The sequence below is a fragment of the Eleutherodactylus coqui genome, chromosome 5 (assembly GCF_035609145.1).
Source record: "Eleutherodactylus coqui strain aEleCoq1 chromosome 5, aEleCoq1.hap1, whole genome shotgun sequence".
NCBI classification, from domain to species: Eukaryota; Metazoa; Chordata; class Amphibia; order Anura; family Eleutherodactylidae; genus Eleutherodactylus; species Eleutherodactylus coqui.
Genome location: NC_089841.1, coordinates 39,037,578 through 39,059,569, shown reverse-complemented (window position 1 = coordinate 39,059,569; position 21,992 = coordinate 39,037,578). Strand labels below are relative to the sequence as shown.

Genomic DNA, 21,992 nt, shown 5'->3' with positions numbered 1-21,992 from the left:
TTGCACCTTAGGTGGTATGTAAGTGTTGTGTGTGTCCGAGTTGAATTGTGAGGCTGCACCATGTCCCTGTTCACTTCTATGATTAGTGTGGGGTACGGGTCTTCTTTGTGCCTGGAGTTTTTAATCATCGAGATATTAAAGTTTTCATTTTAAATCGTCCGCATTGTGATAGGGATACAATATAATACGTAAACATTTCTGCCTCTGTGAATTAAGTCGGGGGAAGGGAGCATGTGAGTCAAAGTGTGGACAAAGACACCAAAGGCCACACTACAGAGAGGGTGTGGTGTGCAGCATAGGCCCAATAACAGCGTCTGACCGCAGCCCCAGGGACAGGTAAGCAGAGGTGGCTGTGGCAGCGCACCATAACACATTTATGAGCAACTCTATGGGGTTTGCCACATCCTTTGGCACCGCTTTCATCTTAAAAAATGAGAAACTGCATAGATTAGAGAGTCAATATATGTTCCAGTCCATGCAAAAAGAGAGAATATAAAATCTACACTTTGTTATCTCCACAAATGTTTCATCTTATTTCCAGTTATTGTATTGTTTTACCTGGTATTTTCTCTGGTTTTTCTATTGTTTCATTTTGTTTTTATCATGGTTTCTACAATGTAAGATCTACATTTTTTTTATAGAAGAGAATTTTTCCTGATTGACCTATCAAGGATGGAGAAGGACAGGAACAAGATGGTGGAGAATATATTAAATATCACCCTAGAGATAATCTTCCATCTTACTGGAGAGGTGAGAGATTCTGATGATGTCACATTACATCATTATCATCTATGGTAATAACAGATGATGTCACCGGAGAGGTGATGGACTCTGGAAATGTCTGCAGTGATATTTATTAATGTCTCTCCATATACAGGATTACACAGCAGTGAAGAAGACCTCTAGTGATGGCTGTCGGGCCCCTGTGTGTGATGGATGGGGGAGTCCCCTGAGCCCAATTATGGGGCCCCTACCTCACCCCCTGATGCATGAGGACATCAATGTACAGAAGATTCTAGAACTCGCCAACAAGATGATTGAGCTGCTGACTGGAGAGGTGACGCTGCAGCGAATGCTGGGGCATTATACAGTAACAGCACTGGAGGCTTCTGGGTAATTACTGTATATTGTGTTGTTGGGTTCCTATAAGGTGTCAGGATGTTGCTGTCTATTTCTCCATGGAGGAGTGGGAGTATTTAGAAGGACACAAGGATCTGTACAAGGAGGCCCTGATGGAGACCCGCCAGCCGCTCCCATCACCAGGTAATAGACAGGACTAAATACACGGGGACTTTATTATCTGTATGTAAAGAATAACTTCAGTGTCTGTCCGTGTTTCCTCCAATTCCATCCAGTAAGAGAAGCCCACCAGAGATGTCCCCGTCCTCTTCTTCCACAGGACCATCAGGTATATGGAGATGTCCCTCTGATCTGTAGAAGGCTGTGAAGCTCTTGTCTTCAGCCTTATTAGATGTCTTCTACTTGTGTGATGAGGCCGGTGGAGATGGCAGGATTACCGCTGACCAGAGACATTCCATGTTGTCGGATCTTCTCCCAGTTTTCTGGCGGTGGAGACTGCTGGTGGGAATAAGGAGCCAACAGGTTGGATTGATATCTATCTGCTCCTTTATTTCCCCCGAGACAAATAGCAGATGTGTCTGGTAGATGCTGATCTCCTCCACTGAGACAATGTGCCATTCCATATAGTTGCTCATCATGATTGATTAGATTGTAAAATCGCCTTGATTTTAGCAACATTGAATCGGGTTTGTCCAAAGCAATTTTTGGTTAAAGTCGCAGTAAAATCGAATTTCCTATAATATTTAGTACAGAGGCCAGTGTGCAGCCAATAAGCATCCAGGGCAACTTGATGATGTCACCAAATGTATACTCCATCTTGCGTATAGGTAGCACTTTTATTGGACACCTTCATCAAATTACCCATATGGCTTTGAGAGAGATGCTCTGCACAGCGTATAGTTCTGCTGGATTCACCTTATATAGCAGTAGATAAGCAAGCTACCCCTGTTGCATGGGGAATATTGCAGTTCTCTGTGGACTCAGACATTATACAAAGTAGGGAGTCTGCCCAATAGAAATTACTTGAATATGTTGCACAACTTCTAGTGGTTCTCTGCAAACTAAAAAGTTAATTGAAAAGTTAAGTAAAACAAAAGTAAAACATTAAGAAAAAATAAACCAAAACAAAATAATTTAAAAATAATTATCAAATAAAAAATTGAAAACATGAAGAAAGCAAAGGGGTATGGGATGTTTTGGTAATTGTAGTGAGGGTGGAGGATGAAGCAAGTTAACACTTCAAGTGACTCCCACTGAAGCAACAGCTCCACATTCTGCAGGAGGCGAGGCAAGTCCACTGCCATTCCTTAGAAGTGGTTCTACCTCCACATTACATCCGCAGCACTCAAGACAGGTTGTAGAGTGGATGACCCAACATGATTCAAATTCCACCACCTCCTCTTCTAGTCACAGCCACAAGGCAGTCAGTCTGCACCAGTCAGCCATGAGCATCCCCTCTCTCCTTCATCCCACACATATGGATCAGTCTGAGGAGCTGTTTGATTATTCAGTGTTATGGATGTCAACATGGCAGCCCAAACAACCAGAGCGAGAAAACCAAGACAGTGTATGCACAGATGTCCAACCATTGTTGCTTAGAAGAGGCAGGTGAGGATGGGTCAGCGCACATGGTCATTCCTCCACAGCCAATTTGTACTTGTGGATTCAAACACTGAGGTTACAGTTCCCAGTGCTCACTGTGATGTAGGAGAAGAACGATGAAAGATGATGAGGTACTTGACCCAACATGGACAGGCGGGGGGAAAAGATAGAGGCGGACGTTGTGGGGCAGGACCCTGCCAAGACAGGGTGTAGGGTGTTGCAGAAAAACATAAGGGCTGTACCACCACCATCAGCTACTTCAAGTCACAGCAGAAGTAACATCAGGCTCCTAGCTAGGTCTGCTCACAGGATTTGTGTTGCCTGGGCATGCTTTGAAATCGCTCGTTATGACATAAGAGCTGTCCTCTGTAAGATTTGCCGTAAGTGTTTAAACGAGGCAAGAATGTAAAGAACCTCAACACAACATATGGGAATAGCCAATGGACTCCCACAATCCACTGCTTTGAAGAGCCCACCTGGGTTAGAGGGAAGAGAGTCAGCCTCACCCTGCTCCCTCTTCCTCCATCTCCCTCCCAGTTCATGTAATAGTCTCTGTGCACAGAGGGCCAGTTTTATATAGGGGCAGTAGAACGACTACTTTATTCCTCTCCTCTGGCACTGATGACCAGACTGGAGGCTTCAGAGCCAAGAGTGGCAAATGGAGAGCAGACATGGAGCCACCACCAGCACCTTCACTGACCTTGACATTTACTCTATATTCCAGTGTGTCTGAGCTCTTCCTAAACAATTACCCAGGATAACATCCAATGATGGAAAAGGCCAGGAAACCTGAACTTATGGTGTTCGCACCCAGCCGCTTCTCGTCTGGTGGAGGTGCAGTGACAGTTGGCCTACATGGTGGAATTACATTTGTTGCAGAGGCTAAGTCAGCTTCAGAGAACATCAATAAATGAAAAAGAACATCAATATAATGTTATAAGTTGCACGTGATGTATTATTACCGAATATGATTGGTCTGCCTGGAGGATTAATGAGGTCCTTGTGGATTTCTCTGGTAGAAATTCTTTTCTGGAGGATGTTGTGGGATCCGATAAAATACGTAAAGCTTCTCTGATGTAGGTCGGTCTATCCTGTACAACTGTACCACCACCTTGTCCACACTTTGAATCTCGGTTTCTTGATTGTCTATCAGACTGTATAAGGCCAGATTATCATAGCTATTCGTAATGATTATACATTTCTTGTTGCTCACCTCCCTTAACTTATATCTCCAGGCTTCGCTTTTGGGTTTCTTCCATCCAGTCTTAACCTAGTTGTTTCTCAGATGTGTAGCTGTATGCCCATGCAATCTAGGGAAACTCTGGCTGCATCAGAAACCTTCTGATTAGACTGTAAATTGGAGAATCAATTTTTTTACTTCCATTGACTGTAATGGAAGTCAGAATCAGCCATCTCGATTCATGATGATTTTGGTGAAATCAGCCCGATTCTGACCTGATCAGGAATGCCGAGTATACAAGAGTATGAGATTCCTGAAGTTGTTATTCACCTGTCATCTAGACCTGCAGCTATGTGGCTCAGATAACTACTCCTGTCAGGTCATTTTTGGTCGTTATGATAATTATTGATCTCTTCTAGTCTTGTAAAAGGCTCCATGTGACTTCTCCAACCATCTACTGACTTTTACAACATTTGTCTCACAGTGTTTGTATCAGGATGAAGATGTGACCAATATAAATGCTATGGTGACAATTGTGACAATCAAACAGGAATTTGAAGAGGAGATTCCTACAGGTAACCGCCCAGGTGAGTAGTAACCACTAAATACAGCAGAGAAGAGTCACAGATTCTCCTCAGTCAGCGGCTGCAGATATTTTATGTAGATTTTAAAAGGGTCGTCTGGTTGCTGGATAATTTTTCAAGTATGCCCACCCTCATTCGTAGTAAATGGGCAGTCATTCATAGACGAGCAACTGCCTATTTACACGGATCAATCTGTCGTTCATTTGTTATACATGCAGAAACTGATCAACGACCTAATTTATTGTTCATCGTTCAATCGTGCATGCATTTAGACTTAACGATAATCATTCAGATTCTAGCTGATCACGTGAAGCTGAACGATTTCTCTGCCTGTGTAAAAGGGCCTTTAGGCATCAAATATTCCCAGGCAGCATAGCTGGAGTGACAGGACCCTAGGGAGATTAAAGCTTGTATTTAAAAATAAGAAAACCGATGACTAGAAATGTGATATCTGTGTAAATAAAGGAACCTTGTTTAGTTTGGCATCAGAAACTTGTCATTGACTGAGATATTCAATGCTTTAGGAGGGGCAGAGGTAAAATATGTCCTGTTAAGCCGATGAATCGTTGAAATTGAAAGGCAAGAAGGCGACTGGTGATGTCAGCAGCAGCAGACGGGTGGCAGGAGAGCTCCAGTTAGAGTAATCCCTAAACCAGGGCCATCAGGACTCCTGCCACATTTTACGCTGCCACGAGTGCCCCTGTGGAGGGGTGCCACAGCCCATACTGAAGGCGTGGAGGCCTGAGGCCCTCTGTGGCCTAGCGGAACAGAGAAACCACGACCTACATTTGCAGGGACGCCCATGTGGCTAAGCTGTGACTGAAGCCAGGATTGCCTGGAGCCCCTGAGCCACCAGCAGGAGCCATGACAGAGAGGTCGTCCACCCCATTGAAGCACCACTGGACCTGGCAGTGGGAGGCCCACAGGACAGCAGCCCTGACCGTCGAGACGGCCCAGGAAGGCGCCGACACAATAACCCCCCCAACTGCCAGCTGTGACACCCATAGGAGAGGCCAGCAGCTTCATACCAACAAGCGCTAACCCCCCCATCTGAGCAGGGGGAAGAGAGGAGCCCCTGAACCCAAGATGGGAGCCCAATGCCTATCAAAGCACCCAAGACCGTGGTCTGGAGTAGGGGGGAGACCCGAGTGGCAGCCAGCAGCCACAGATGCCATACAGAAAGGACTCACCAGGTTAGTGAAGGCAGAGTGAAGAGCCCCTGACCAGCCAGCAGCAGCTCCCAGGACCTGCTAATCATATACCCCATAGTGATATTAATATCACCATAGAAATTGAGAGGCGAAACGGGTAGGTACAGCATTAAATGATATAACTTGTATATACTGTAATAGTGTAATTGCTTTTGATTGTAAAAATAAGTATATAACTAGAGATGAGCGAACGTACTCGTCCGAGCTTGATACTCGTTCGAGTATTAGCGTGTTCAAGATGCTCGTTACTCGTAACGAGTACCATGCGATGTTCGAGTTACTTTCACTTTCATCTCTGAGATGTTAGCGCGCTTTTCTGGCCAATAGAAAGACAGGGAAGGCATTACAACTTCCCCCTGCGACGTTCAAGCCCTATACCACCCCCCTGCAGTGAGTGGCTGGCGAGATCAGGTGTCACCCGAGTATATAAATCGGCCCCTCCCGCGGCTCGCCACAGATGCATTCTGACATAGTTCAGGGAAAGTGCTGCTGGTGCCGGAGCTGCTATAGGGAGAGTGTTAGGTGTTATTTTAGGCTTCAAGAACCCCAACGGTTCTTCTTAGGGCCACATCTAACCGTGTGCAGTAGTGTGGAGGCTGCTTTTTGCAGTATTGCACTTTTTTTTTTTTTTTGTATATCGGCCGTGCAGAGCATTGCGTCCTGCAGTAATTTTACATTGTCCAGGGCCAGTAGTGGTAAGGCAGGGACAGAAGACATATTTAGTGTATATAGGCAGTGGGCCTTTCCAAAAACATTTGGGGAAAAAAATCTATTTGGGCTGCCTGTGACCGTCCTCAGTGTACTGGGTCTCTGCTGGGGGTAGTTGTCCTAATTCATACGCAGCCAGCTAAGTGTTACAGCAGGCTTGCGCAAAATTCTTTCCTGGCTCTGCTGTGCGTTCCGTAAGCGAAATCAGCCTCCAACCACAGGCCAATAAGCGGCACATTTAATTACAGCGTTCTGTTTCTGCACTACTGGTAATACAGCATGCTGAGGTGTAGGGGTAGGCCTAGAGGACGTGGACGCGGGCGAGGATGCGGAGGCCCAAGTCAGGGTGTGGGCACAGGCCGAGCCAGTGCGGTGGCCAGGGGTAGAGGCAGGGCCAGACCGAATAATCCACCAACTGTTTCCCAAAGCGCCCCCTCGCGCCATGCCACCCTGCAGAGGCCAAGGTGCTCTAAGGTGTGGCAGTTTTTCACAGAGACGCCTGACGACCGACGAACAGTGGTGTGCAACCTTTGTCGCGCCAAGATCAGCGGGGGAGCCACCACCACCAGCATGCGCAGGCATATGATGGCCAAGCACCCCACAAGGTGGGACGAAGGCCGTTCACCGCCTCCGGTTTGCACCACTGCCTCTCCCCCTGTGCCCCAACCTGCCACTGAGATCCAACCCCCTCTGAGGACACAGGCACGAGTGCCTACCGGCCTGCACCCACACCCTCACCTCCGCTGTCCTCGGCCCCATCCAGCAATGTCTCTCAGCGCAGCGTCCAGACGTCGCTAACTGTTTGAGCGCAAGCGCAAGTATGCCGCCACGCACCCGCACGCTCAAGCGTTAAATGTGCACATAGCCAAATTGATCAGCCTGGAGATGCTGCCGTATAGGCTTGTGGAAACGGAGGCTTTCAAAAGCATGATGGCGGTGGCGGCCCCGCGCTACTCGGTTCCCAGTCGCCACTACTTTTCCCGATGTGCCGTCCCAGCCCTGCACGACCACGTCTCCCGCAACATTGTACGCGCCCTCACCAACGTGGTTACTGCCAAGGTCCACTTAACAACGGACACGTGGACAAGCACAGGCGGGCAGGGCCACTATATCTCCCTGACGGCACATTGGGTGAATTTAGTGGAGGCTGGGACAGAGGCAGAGTCTGGGACCGCTCACATCCTACCCACCCCCAGAATTGCGGGCCCCAGCTCGGTGCTGGTATCTGCGGCGGTGTATGCTTCCTCCACTAAACCACCCTCCTCCTCCTCCTCCAACGCAACCTCTGTCTCGCAATCAAGATGTGTCAGCAGCAGCAGCACGTCGCCAGCAGTCGGTGTCGTGCGGCATGGCAGCACAGCGGTGGGCAAGCGTCAGCAGGCTGTGCTGAAACTACTCAGCTTAGGAGAGAAGAGGCACACGGCCCACGAACTGCTGCAGGGTCTGACAGAGCAGACCGACCGCTGGCTTTCGCCGCTGAGCCTCCAACCGGACATGGTCGTGTGTGACAACGGCCGTAACCTGGTGGCGGCTCTGCAGCTCGGCAGCCTCACGCACGTGCCATGCCTGGCCCATGTCTTTAATTTGGTGGTTCAGCGCTTTCTGAAAAGCTACCCACACTTGTCATACCTGCTCGGAAAGGTGCGCCGGGTCAGTGCACATTTCCGCAAGTCCAAGACGGACGCTGCCACCATGCGGACCCTGCAACATCGATTTAATCTGCCAGTGCACGGACTGCTGTGCGACGTGCCCACACGGTGGAACTCTATGCTCCACATGTTGGCCAGACTCTATGAGCAGCGTAGAGCTATAGTGGAATACCAACTCCAACATGGGCGGCGTAGTGGGAGTCAGCCTCCTCAATTCTTTACAGAAGAGTGGGCCTGGTTGGCAGCCATCTGCCAGGTCCTTGGAAACTTTGAGGAGTCTACCTAGATGGTGAGCGGGGATGCTGCAATCATTAGCGTCACCATTCCTCTGCTATGCCTCTTGAGAAGTTCCCTGCAAAGCATGAAGGCAGACGCTTTGCGCTTGGAAACGGAGGCGGGGGAAGACAGTATGTCGCTTGATAGTCAGAGCACCCTCATGTCTATATCTCAGCGCGTTGAGGAGGAGGGGGAGGAGCATGAGGAGGAGGGGGAAGAGACAGCTTGGCCCACTGCTGAGGGTACCCATGCTGCTTGCCTGTCATCCTTTCAGCATGTATGGCCGGAGGAGGAGGAGGAGGATCCTGAAAGTGATCTTCCTAGTGAGGACAGCCATGTGTTGCGTACAGGTACCCTGGCACACATGGCTGACTTAATGTTAGGATGCCTTTCTCGAGACCCTCGCGTTACACGCATTCTGGCCACTACGGATTACTGGGTGTACACACTGCTCGACCCACAGTATAAAGAGAACCTTTCCACTCTCATACCCGAAGAGGAAAGGGGTTCGAGAGTGATGCTATACCACAGGACCCTGGCGGACAAACTGATGGTAACATTCCCATCCGACAGCGCTAGTGACGGAAGGTGCAGTTCCGAGGGCCAGGTAGCAGGGGAGGCGCAGAGATCAGGCAGCATGTACAGCGCAGGCAGGGGAACATTCTCCAAGGCCTTTGCCAGCTTTATGGCTCCCCAGTCAAGGCTGAGTTGGCGGGAGCACTGTAAAAGGATGGTGAGGGAGTACGTAGCCGATTGCACGACCGTCCTCGGTGACGCCTCTGCCCCCTACAACTACTGGGTGTCGAAGCTGGACACGTGGCCTGAACTCGCGCTGTATGCCCTGGAGGTGCTTGCTTGTCCTGCGGCTAGCGTCTTGTCAGAGAGGGTGTTTAGTGCGGCTGGGGGAATCATCACGGATAAGCGTACCCGCCTGTCAACCGACAGTGCCGACAGGCTTACACTCATCAAGATGAACAAAGCCTGGATTCCCCCAGACTTCTCTTCACCAGCGGACAGCAGCGATACCTAAGCAATACGTAGGCTGCACCTGCGGATGGAAGCATCGTTCTCTATCACCATCAAAAACGGGGACCTTTTAGCTTCATCAATCTGTGTATTCTATTCATCCTCCTCGTCCTGCTCCTCCTCCTGAAACCTCACGTAATCACGCCGAACGGGCAATTTTTCTTAGGCCCACAAGGCTCAGTCATATAATTTTTGTATAGAATTTTTATACGTTTCAATGCTCATTAAAGCGTTGAAACTTTCACCTGAACCAATTTTTATTTTAACTGGGCTGCCTCCAGGCCTAGTTACCAATTAAGCCACATTAACCAAAGTGATTAATGGATTTCACCTGCCCTCTTGGTTGGGCATGGGCAATTTTTCTGACGTACATTAGTACTGTTGGTACACCAATTTGTTGGGGCCCTCGCCTACAGTGTAATCCAATTAATTTTTTGCCCACCTGCATTAAAGCTGATGTTACATCAGCTGTGATGGGCAATGCAATGGGATATATTTATGTACCGCCGGTGGCTTCCTGGCACCCACCCATGCTGTGGGTCCACAGGGAGTTGTAACTGCATGTGTCCACTTCTAAAGAACCCCAGTCTGACTGGGGCATGCAGTGTGGGCTGAAGCCCACCTGCATTTAATCGGACGTTACCTCAGCTGTGATGGGAACTGCAATGGGATACATTTATGTACAGCCGGTGGGTTCCAGGGAGCCACCCATGCTGTGGGTGCACACGGAATTCCCATTGCGGAGTTGTACCTGCCTGTGACTATTTATAAAAAACCGCGGTCTGACTGGGGCATGCAGACACCTTGACAGAATGAATAGTGTGTGGCACATAGGTTCCCCATTGCTATGCCCACGTGTGCAGCTCCTGATGGCGGTGGCACAGGATTATATTTCTCATTGCTTCTGTACACCATTGTGGGCTATCGCCCCGCCCCTTTTAAAGAGGGTCGCTGCCTAGCCATGCCAACCCTCTGCAGTGTGTGCCTGCGGTTCCTTCTCATGGCAGACGCACTTATAAATAGACATGAGGGTGGTGTGGCATGAGTGCAGCTGAAGGCTGCGCAGGGACACTTTGGTGTGCGCTGTGGACACTGGGTCGTGCGGGGGGGTTGGGCAGCATGTAACCCAGGAGAAGTGGCAGCGGAGTGTCATGCAGGCAGTGATTGTGCTTTGTTGGAGGTAGTGTGGTGCTTAGCTAAGGTATGCCATGCTAATGAGGGCTTTTCAGAAGTAAAAGTTGTTGGGGGGGGCACTCTTGCCGCTATTGTGGCTTAATAGTGGGACCTGGGAACTTGAGATGCAGCCCAACATGTAGCCCCTCGCCTGCCCTATCCGTTGCTGTGTCGTTCCCATCACTTTCTTGAATTGCCCAGATTTTCACAAATGAAAACCTTAGCGAGCATCGGCGATATACAAAAATGCTCGGGTCGCCCATTGACTTCAATGGGGTTCGTTACTCGAAACGAACCCTTGAGCATCGCGATAATTTCGTCCCGAGTAACGAGCACCCGAGCATTTTGGTGCTCGCTCATCTCTATATATAACTCTTTCGTGGATACCATATATAATTGTTGCTAACCAAATCCTGTATTTAGATAGGGTGTAATAAAGGAAGTTAGTGGTTAGGTTCGGAATAGGGTCGCCCTTTTCAGGGTGGGTGCTCTGTAAATTATCTGGGATTAGTGTGTAGGGTCTATTAGGATTTAATAGTGTTCCTGGTCTTAATATAATAAAGCTTACATTTTAATGGCTTAAGAAGCAGTCATTTTTTGTCAAACTTGTCTTTCTTGTTAAACCTCTGAGACATAGATATAGGAACTGGTCAGAAAGCTGTTATACCCTGGTATGTCTGTGAAATATGTACTGTAAAGGAACTTTGGTGCAGTTAAAGTATCATGGGCACTAAGCAATGTTAGAAAAGAGACATCTACTGCCTCCTCCCAATCCTCTGCTGGAAGTTTGGAAACCTCTATTAGCTACTTAGGTAAGGTCTTGTCAAAATTAGTTGCACCAAAGGACTGAAGAAGAGCTAAAATACTAGTAAGGGGATTGGCCAGATCTGCCGTATGACTCAAGTCTTCCCAACTGGAACTAACTATAGAAATTTCAGCCTGAATGTGGAATGTTAAGAGTATTTGATTCAACTTGGATAATACACAAAGGGTATCACAGCCTTATCAATCAGGTATGTCTAATTATCTGAACAGGACACTGGAGAAGAACTTGGACACAATGCAGAAGTGGTTGAGTCGCAGCTCAGAGCTCTTCTGAAACTAATTTCCCTCTTTTTATTAATAGACAAATGAAGTAGTACATTAACCCATTAGTGTCAGACAGCACTCTATAGTTATCCAATCAATAATTGACAACATGTATAAGATTTTTGTCAGCAAATCATCTTAAAGGATAATATGATACACGAATTTACTAATCTTATGATTAGTATGCTTTAAACCTGAACATTTTGTACCCAGCAACTAGCCTTAGACAGACCAATTATGGTTTTGTCTACAGGCAGCACCTCTTTTTGACTGATTTTATGAGTCATAAGCAATTTTGCAATAACCCAAAAATTGAGATCGTTTACAATGACAAGTTCGCAAATATCAAAAAAGCCTGAATCAAGTATTTGGTATAGACTCTCAAATAGATCTTGCTGGAAGAACACTGGGAATGTGCCATCTTTATTGCACAGTGACAGGAACACCTTATCACACAATAACCTCAAATACTTGGCAGCATATGGTTACCGTTGATGAAGAATTGACCCACTATCTTCTTACCACAGAACACCATGTCTTTCTGTGCTCCACACATTTTGGAGGGATCTGTCCAGTGCGGGATGATGTAGGACTAGTAACGAAGGTTTTGTTTATTCACCAAGAAGTTGGCTTCATTACTGAACACTACCATCTCTATGAAATGTGAGTCCCACTGCAATTGTTGTGTCATCCATTCCACAAATTCAACAAGGCGATCGGGATCATCCTTATTGAGATGATGTAGCAACTGGATCTTGTACGGCTGCCATTTGTGCGTAACCAGTATCCATCCAATGGTGGTTTGACTCATCTTGCTCTTCTGTGACAGACCCTGGGTGCTACAATATGGGCTCTTGTAAAAGGATGACAGTTCCCAAAGATCTAAATTGTCCAAAAGGATGAAATAACCAGGATGCCAGAGTCAGATTTAGAGCAACATAATTCTGCATAATATTCCCTAAATACCCTCTTTATGTCTTGTGGATTGGTGTATTAGGTAACAGGCAACATAATGCCGTGGATGGATGTGTGTGGTTTTTTTTTAGTGTGCTAAATAAGCAAGGAATTTGCCATTTTTATAACTCATTGCAAATACTGCCGCATCTCCTGAAGTTTTTCTTGGTATTATCTTGATGTAAAAGTAGGTATTGTCCCTGCCAATGTAACCATTGCCTCTTATTAACATCTCATGGTTCATTAATGTATAGTCTCTCTGCTTCCACCATCCCATCACAGTCAGTTATTAATTGAATTTTAGTACATGACTTGCAATTTGTGCAAAAAATGTATAAAATATCATAATCAAAGTTATAGTATTCAAAAATAGTAATATCTGTTTTATTCTTGGCAGATTACGGTAGCGGGCGCTCAGAGGAACGTTGGATATCTGCAGATCAGAAAACAAAACATTGTCCTATCACACAAGATACATATGAGAATGCCGTTATCCCAGATATCACCTCAGCCATTCACAGCAAAGATCCATCATCTGATCCTTTCATAGAGGTCCTATATTCTGATTCATCACAGACTGATAAGCAGACGAAAAGTCACAGAAGGGGAAAACATCAAAGATTTCACACAGAGGAGCATACATATTCATGTTCACAGTGTGAAAAATATTATATAGCTAAATCATCTCTTGTTATACATCAAAGAAATCACATAGACGAGATGACATTTCCATGTTCAGAATGTGGGAAATGTTTTACTAGAAAATCAGAACTTGCTCTGCATGAGAGAACTCACATAAGAGAGAAGCCATTTCCATGTTCAGAATGTGGGAAATGTTTCTTAAGGAAAGCACATCTTGATGAACTTCCAGGAGCTCACACAGGGGAAAAACCATATTCATGTTCACAATGTGGAAAGTGCTATACAGCTAAATCATCACTTGTTAAACATCAGAGAAGTCACACAGGAGAGAAACCATTTTCATGTTCAGATTGTGGGAAATGTTTTACCACAAAATCAGATCTTGCTGAACATCAAAGACCTCACACAGGAGAGAAGCCATTTGCATGTTCAGAATGTAAGAAATGTTTCTTGAGGAAAGCACATCTTGTTGAATATCAGTGAGCTCACACAGGAGAGCAGCAATTTTTATGTTCAGAATGTGGGAAATGTTTTACTTTGAAATCAAATTTTATTAAGCATCAGAGAATTCACACAGGGGAAAAGCCATTTTCATGTCTAGAATGTGGGAAATCTTTTAATATCAAGTTAGACTTTGTTAAACATCAAAGAATACACACAAGGAAGAAGCCATTTTTATGTCCAGAATGTGGGAAATGTTTCACAAGGAAGCAACATCTTGTTGCTCATAAGAGAATTCACACAGGGGAGAAACCATTTTCTTGTTCAATATGTGGCAAGGAATTTTCTGCAAAATTGCATCTTAATCGACATCAAAGAATTCACACAGGAAAGAAACCATTTTCATGTCGCGATTGTGGAAAATGTTTCTCTCAGAAATCACATCTTGCTGTACATCAAGCAATTCACCTGTGAGGGAAGCCATATTCATGTTTAGAATGTGGGAAATGTTTTACTCTGAAATAAATTTTGTTAAACATCAGAGAATTCACACAGGAGAAAGCCATTTTCATTTTTGTTTGTGCAAAGTGTTTTTACCAAACCTCAGCTGTAATCGAATAGCAAAGCACTCCTAGAGGAGATGGAATTTTTGGTTTTAAGTTAACTCATTTCATTGACAAATTGCAGAAGAATATAAAATTAACAATTACAGTCAAAAGAAGTTACAAGAGAAAGGAGCCATAATTTATTATTCACAATAGTTTTATTCGATTTTTCCTTGAAACATCCAATACCAAAACCTTAACAACAAGATGATGAAGTGTTTCTACCAAAATATACTTTATTCCAGCTTTTTATTCATAGGTATGGTCCCAAAGTCGTAACTGGCAGGAAATAAATAATATATAAGCATGAAGCGTCCTGAGATGTTCAACACCTGGAAATATTCCAGCAGTCATAAGAGTGCATGTTAAAGAAGTTGAGAACATTTAGAATTAAACTAAAACTTGACAGACAAAGGAATGTTAGTTGGGGTAAAAGAAGGCATTTGAGAACAGATGGAGAGTGGGGAAGGAGGCATGAGAGAGAGCTAACCTATACCTGTGGTGAGATATTCATTCCACCTTTACTCGGATTAAAGTGAGTGGGAGAGAGGCACTAGTCAGTTGACTAGCAAGTGCTGGCAGAGTCTTGGCTGTGGCAGAACAACTACATATCCTAGTGCTGAGGACCAGATTCTCAAAAAATATATTTTTCAAGAATGGCCACAGACTTGTCATTAACCATTATCTATGTCAATTTAATCTTGATGAGATCTAGAGATGAGCGAGCATACTCGCTAAGGACAATTACTCGAGCGAGCATTGTCCTTAGTGAGTACCTGCCCACTCGGAAGAAAAGCTTTGGCTGCCGGCAGCGGGCGGGGAGGAACAGAGGGGAGATCTCTCTCTCCCTCTCTCCCCCACCCCCCCTGCTCCCCCCTGCTCACTGCCGCAACTCACCTCTCACCCGCGCCAGCAGCCGAACCTTTTCTTCCGAGCGGCCAGGTACTCGCTAAGGACAATGCTCGAGTAATTGTCCTTAGCGAGTATGCTCGCTCATCTCTAATGATTATGTTTCCCAGTGGCCAGAATCACAATCAGTGGTAGGTTGTGCTTCCAGGACCTGTAGTACTAGAGGTTTCCAGGAGCACATTTCCATAGGTGTGGCATAATTGAGCTGGCTGGGTGTGATGTTCTCCAGCCAGCTAATCATCACCGGTCTGTTGCATATATATATCAATCACCTTGGTTTATCTCATTCCCCCTTGTGTTTGCATTCATACTTGTTCCTAGGGTATGAGCTGCGAGGTGTTCTGTGTCTGTGCTGGTTGCCAGACGTGGTGAGAACAGTCCTGTTTCGTTTGCAGCGCCACCATTATCTGCCGGAATGCCCTTTCAAGATGTAAAAATAAATTGATGATTGCCGTTTTGGTAGGGATGGCTTTCAAATGAGCCTTTCACTCCCAGGAATCAGCATTCTAGGAAGCTGGTGAATTGTATGGCTCTCATTTGTGTGCATACAAGATGGCGACCTGCTCATAGGAAGAGTTGGGGACAGAGATCCCTGCGGAGTCCCCACATGTTCAATGGCGTCTCCCATTAATGCCTTCTGCCTCTCTCCTCTTTTTGTGGGTTTGAGGGGAGATTTGTAAAGAGAAGAGGGTATCTCTTTGCTTGTGAAGGGGCTGTATAGGTGTGATGCATGATGCCTCCCCTATTTCTGAATAGGAGGATGAGGGTGATGATGTCTGTAACAAGAGTCTTTTTCAATGGACATGTGCTTCAGGGTATGATGTCAGGGTGGGTGACTCATTCAACTCAACGTTCTTCTCCCTCTGTACATTCAGCCTCCATTCTGGGGATCTCCTCTGTCCTGCAAATAGTGTCTCCTCCTCCCCTTCTAGGGACTCCTGGCGTGGAGCCTCTGCTGTCTCTGGTCTCCTGCTCTTTGGAGTAGCAGAGTGAGCTCCTGTCTCTGACTCCAGGTGCAGCAGCGGCTCCAGCGGCTCTCCTGTCTTTTCAGAGCACTTCGTTTGGCTCTGTCCTCTCTCCCCACATTGCTAAGTGGATGTTTCAAGTTGCCGGCGGCACCTTCCGACGACTTTGCTCTCTCTTCAGAACACTTCAGAGGGAAAAGCGCTCTCAGCCAGCTCCTTCCTCTCTGCCCGCATCAACAAGGTGGTATCTGAAAGTGCCAACAGCGCCATCTTTGAGCCTGCTGGGGCAACCATGCTGCTGGGTTGGAGGACTGAAATATAGCGCTATATTGCTTTGTTCTTCCCCCTGCTGCACAGCGGCCGCCAAGGGTCTTCTTCACATATTTTGTTATACAGGTCGGCGGCTTTTCTTTTTTATGTTTTCTGGGCCAGGATTTACAGGAGCTTCTCTCTCTTACGTCCTATTCCACCACTCGCTAGGCCATGCCCCCCCCTTTACTTAATTTTTTTTAAGTCCCCAGAGGAGACAAGAACTTTCACTGCTTTGATGGGCACGGCTTGATAGGCAATTTGCAATGACAGCCCTGGAGCCTTTCAGAAGGACCTCGGCTGCCATGACAACCGCACAGCAACCTGCAAACTTATCACGATGGGCAGTGCGGGACCTCAAACATCAGTCAAGGCATTGAAATGCTGCTGTTAGAATTGATGGCGGCATTTAAAGGGTTAACAGCTTAGCCAAGCGGCGTGGCTTATCAGAGCTGTTGCGGGTGGGTGTCAGCTGTAAGAAACAGCCAGGTTACGCATTGTATAGAGTGAGATTGTGCCGTGATCTCCCTTCATACATACTCTGAAGCTGCAGGACGTTACTGTATATCCTGGGGTTCGTGAGTGGTATAGGCACAAGGGAAGAGTGGGCCATCTACTAGTAGGCAGGGGTTGTCACCGTCTAGCTCTCCTTGGGGACAGTTTCCCTCTTATTGTTTTCTTGCACTGGAGGGGGGTTCCTGGTAGTGTGGTGTGAACATTGCCTAAGAGAATATATTTTGGTTTGCAGTTATTGCACGCACAGAGCTAACATGATAGATTGACCAGTATATACTCTGTATCCTATAGATGCCTTGTCCAAACAGCTCAGGGAATTGGCGATTGAGGTCACCAAAGTTAAGCGTCAGCAACCAGTTTAATTGGGCTCGGTGAAAGAACCAAAGTGGGATTTACTGGCCCGGTTTTCAGGTTATTGACAAAGGTTTACTACTTTTAGGGAATCCTGCAGACTGTATTTTAGATTGCGCCCCATTTCTTTGGGTGATGAGTCAGAGTGGGGATTGTGATCTCTAGATTACAGGTGATGTTGCAATAAGTCTGCAAAACAGGTATAACTTGCTTGAGTCAAGTTTTTATATATAACAGCTGCTCTGGCAATCATGACAAGTCACCCTCAGTTTGGGGTAATCAGAATGATCTCAACTTTATTTTATCATACAGCAACTTTTATAGTTTTAAATCAAAGAGTGTGCCTATCTACCTAGCCAATAAACAGGTGTGCATTAGAACATTATTTCTGCTTTATCTTGTTTTCGACATAAGAGCACATGCTATGACATCAATTATTATTTAGCAAGGGTATTTTTTGGCTGTCATATGGATAAATGCCTAAAGAGTTTTTGCTAGACTACGCCGTGAAGCTAAAAAGCCTCTTAATGCATATCTATTTTCTTAAAGCTACACATACAATTTTGATCACAACAAGGAAAAGAATCATATGAAAGGAATATAAAGTTGGCTGTGTTACACAATTATGAATATATTCTCTTTCACAGAAAGACCGATAGACTTGGGCCTTTATCCTTCACGTTCAACGGGAAGTTTCAGTATGCAATACAATGGATGAGGCGGGTAACGTAATCAGGAGGGAAGCCAGAAGTCGGTAATGGACACCTGGTATTTCTCATAGATATCACGCAACCTGGGTGTAATTTCCTAGTCATGCTTTGTATCGCTGCATAAATAAAATCATGACCAAAAATATGCCATGCATATATTCCCGATCGGAGAATCTACTGCAGAAATCTGGATGAAATATTAAATAAGGGTTTCCTACAGATTTTCCACGCATATAGTCAACCAGCTCTCGATGACGTCAAAAAAAGGCCGGTGGGGGTGTGGTTCTGCGGAGTCTTTAAAACAAAGTGGGTTCCTTATCCAAGGTATCAGACCTTCAGATATACGTTTTGGTGTAACTACTTTTCCATTTTCACTTCCTGTGGCTCCACACAAATCTTAACCTTGGGCAGATCGTCACAAATCTGTAATCTTTTTGATATTTTCTTCCCTGTTTATTTTTAAATACTGACTGTCGTGTATACCTGCAAAAGCTTACATCCATTGTAACATCTTTTCCTGTATACTTTTGTACATGTATAGATATTTAGCACTGCTAGTCTTTTTCTAGAATAAATCTGTAATTTATTAGTTGAGCCTTGTCCGTTTTAAAACTAACCATAACTCTGAAGTTTGTGTTCATGATTTCTAAGTCTGGGTTCCAGCTTACCTGTGATATAAAAACTGGTGGTGGCAGCAAGTGTGTGTGAGTATTGTAGAGTGTGGGAGTCATTAGACCGGATCAGGTGAGGATTTGAGCTTTTGCTTTGCATGCGTGCAGAATCCTGGGAAGGCTGGGTACAAATCCGCCTGTATTTCAATGACTCTGCACTTGCAATCGCACTAGAGTGATCGACGCAGGCTCTGTGGTGACACATGGCCAGGCAGGAGTGCCTGGAACAGTCGATCTGTGATCAATCAGGGACAGAGGCAGGATCGATCAGTATTGCCCTCTCTCTCCCCCTGACATAGGTGAAAAAATAAAGTTATGGGTTTTGAAAATTGGAGATGAAAATCTCCAAAAAAATCATTGCATTCTTATGGCCAATATAGGCGATATCCTAAAGGTGTTAAAAGTATAACACAGACCATAAGTTTGGGGGTGATAGGGACTGACTACCAAATGTTGCACTTGCATTCTCGTACAGAGGCACCACATGAGGCTGGACATAAACTGGGGCCCCTGATCTGTAAGCATCTCCCTGGGAAATCGTATACATGAAAATATGACTATTAGGGCATCGTCCACCTTCGCGGCCCATATGGAGGACAGGGCCATGGCCTCAAGGTATCGGATGGAACAGTCAACCGCAATCAGGATGAAGTATTTTCCAGAGCTGCTGGGAAGGGCCAGGGGCCAATCAGATCCACAGCAACCCTCTGGAAAGGCTCGTCGTTGACTGGCATAGGGACTAGGGGGACCTTGGGGCTAGACCTAGACTTCCCCACCCTTTGACACAGCCAACTACTGTTAGTCGTGTGAGACGTGTCAGTACCCATCTTGGGCCAGTAGTAAAGGTGAGCTGGCCAGGCTTTTTTTATCTCACCGACTCCTAGGTGTCCAGGCAATGGTATTTTGTGGGCGATCCGTAGCAACTCTGCCTTAAACTAGGTGGTTTTCCTGGCGAGATCCTTCAACCCCCCCCCCCACCCCCACCCCCACCCCAGGGTGGCATCCTAATGCACAGCAGCCTGGAACTCCTGACTTGGCACATCCAAAAGTGACGCTATGGTTGATACCCCAGTGGGTTCCTCCAGGGAGCGGCTCAGGGCTATCCTCTCTTCCGCCAGATAGGGAGCCAGAGTGTCTGAAAGGCAGTGGAGTCCCTACATTCTGGGCACTCTGGCTACAGGTGATAGCAAATATGCCATCCGGGCCTTGGGGGAGTCACACCCACTGTCCTTCCTGACTGGCACACCTCTGTACCCAAGTGTTACTACCCGTCGCACCGCACCCAGAGGTGGGGCATACAGGCCTCACAGGGATGGTACCCACAATTGCATCACATGCTTCTCTATTGTTGGCACTCACTGTTCTAGGGATTGTCAGATCCTCAGTGACACCACAATTGGGTGTGACATAACTGACCTCAGCCGTATTACAGGTGTGTGTTCATATTCGCATTGCACGTTAATACCCCAGTGAGCTCAAAAAGGGTGCATACTGTATCAAAAATCATGTTTCTACACCCATTTAGCACATCACTGATCTCCACAGGGTCATGCATTGCAGTGATCTAATTACCCACACTGACATTGTAATGGGGGTCGCAGCTTGAGGGATATTGTGGCACGTACTGAGCTGTTATTTCCCCAAGGTCTGCCCCAATAAAACATTGACATTTTATTGACACCCCAACTTCCTTCACCTACCTCCCCACATCCTAATCGAGATACACACGAGCCATCGGCAGGGTAGGGTGTATGTCAAATAGTGAATCCAAAAATCGGATTGAAAAGGGCTCACCATTCTGAAGCATGACAATTCCACTGAGATGTGTTGGGGAGATCTGATGTGGAGACTTGGTGAGCTGCTAGCTCATGCAGCTGACAAACAAAAAGAGGAGGTAACCAGCTTCAACACATCGATCTCCAATTAATGATACTATATTTACTATTCATATAGTGAAATATAAAGTTTAAAAAAGCATTCCATTAAGCCACCTATGCGTTTCAGCAAACTTAACCTTGCTTTCTTCAGGGTCACCCTGAATTATAGTAGTGTATTAGAAGAATAATAAAATATGGTGATATTCTAGTCCCTTAGTGGGACAAAAATAAAAAGGTAAAATTAAAAAAATAAATAAAAACATCAAAACCCCACTTTTTCCCCTTTACTATGTAATTTAAATGACCCAGAAGAATTATTAGTACATTATTTAACCAGCACAGCACACATCCTGAAAAAAATGCAAAAAACATGGCGAAAATATCTAACTTTGCCTAAAAACAGAATGTAAAGAGAGATCAAAATGTCGCATGGATCAACAAATCTCCCGCAAAAAATCCCCTTTCACAACACCATTGACAAAAAAAATAAAAGGGGTCTTTAAAATGTATTTTTTGTTTAAGTGTGAGAATGTTGCAAAAAAACTTTATATAAATTTGGTATTCACCTAATTGTATCAGCCAGCAGAATTAATTTAACATTATTTATAGTGCTTGGTGGATGCTGGTAAAAATTATGATCAAAAACAGAATTGCCTTTTTGTCAATCTATATATTTAAAATAGAATGTATGCGTGTCGGTCTGTTTGTTTGTTTGTCCTTTATGCATTACTACACCATTCATCCGATCGCCATGAAACTTTGGGAAGTTGTTGAGTACACTCCTGGGAAGATTATAGGCATAGTACAACTATCCTATGATAAATGGCGCGCGTGCGAGCGTCGTCGACAGTAACACCCCTCCTACGTAGATCGTTCGATTTCCATCATTGCCACTAATTCTCTCACTTCCCGATGTCGTAGAAACATGAAATTTGGCACGAGCATTGATTGTCATAAATAGGAAAAGCTAATGGGTCCCAACTCGATTATTCAATTTTAGCGCAAAAGAACTAGCGCCCAAATTTTACGTACGGAATCTAATTCTCTCACTTTCCAATGTCATAGAAACTTGAAATTTGGCATGAGCATTGATTATGTCATAAATAGGAAAAGTTAATAGGTCCCAACTCGATTATTCAATTCTAAGCACAAAAGAATTAGCGTCCAAATTTTACGTACGGAATCTAATTCTCTCACTTCCTGATATAATTTGGCACAAGCATTGATTATGTCATAAATATGAAAAGTTAATGGGTCCCAACTTGATTATTCAATTCTAAGCGCAAAAAAATTAGCGTCCAAATTTTACGTACTGAATCTAATTCTCACTTCCCAATGTCATAGAAACATGAAATTTGGCATGAGCATTGATTATGTCATAAATAGGAAAAGTTAATGGGCCCCAACTCGATTATTCAATTCTAAGCGCCAAAGAATTAGCGTCCAAATTTTATGTACGGAATC

The 21,992-nt window shown here is 45.4% G+C and overlaps 1 protein-coding gene across 1 annotated transcript; it reads left to right on the top strand.

Annotated features, from left to right (window-relative positions):
• The first annotated feature begins 672 nt into the window (after nucleotides 1-672).
• Nucleotides 673-14,089, top strand: LOC136628744 (oocyte zinc finger protein XlCOF22-like). The gene is made up of 5 exons (XM_066604845.1): nucleotides 673-750; nucleotides 878-1,057; nucleotides 4,347-4,449; nucleotides 12,930-13,637; nucleotides 13,668-14,089. The coding sequence occupies exons 1-5, from the start codon at nucleotides 673-675 to the stop codon at nucleotides 14,087-14,089; spliced, it is 1,491 nt and encodes a 496-aa protein (XP_066460942.1).
• The last annotated feature ends 7,903 nt before the right edge of the window (nucleotides 14,090-21,992 follow it).

Coding starts and splice junctions, on each gene's coding strand:
- LOC136628744 (XM_066604845.1), top strand. CDS start 673: ATGGAGAAGGACAGGAACAAGATGGTGGAGAATATATTAAATATCACC. Junction 4,450..12,929: donor TCCTACAGGTAACCGCCCAG/GTGAGTAGTAAC, acceptor TATTCTTGGCAG/ATTACGGTAGCGGGCGCTCA. Junction 13,638..13,667: donor ATGTTTCTTGAGGAAAGCAC/ATCTTGTTGAAT, acceptor GAGCTCACACAG/GAGAGCAGCAATTTTTATGT.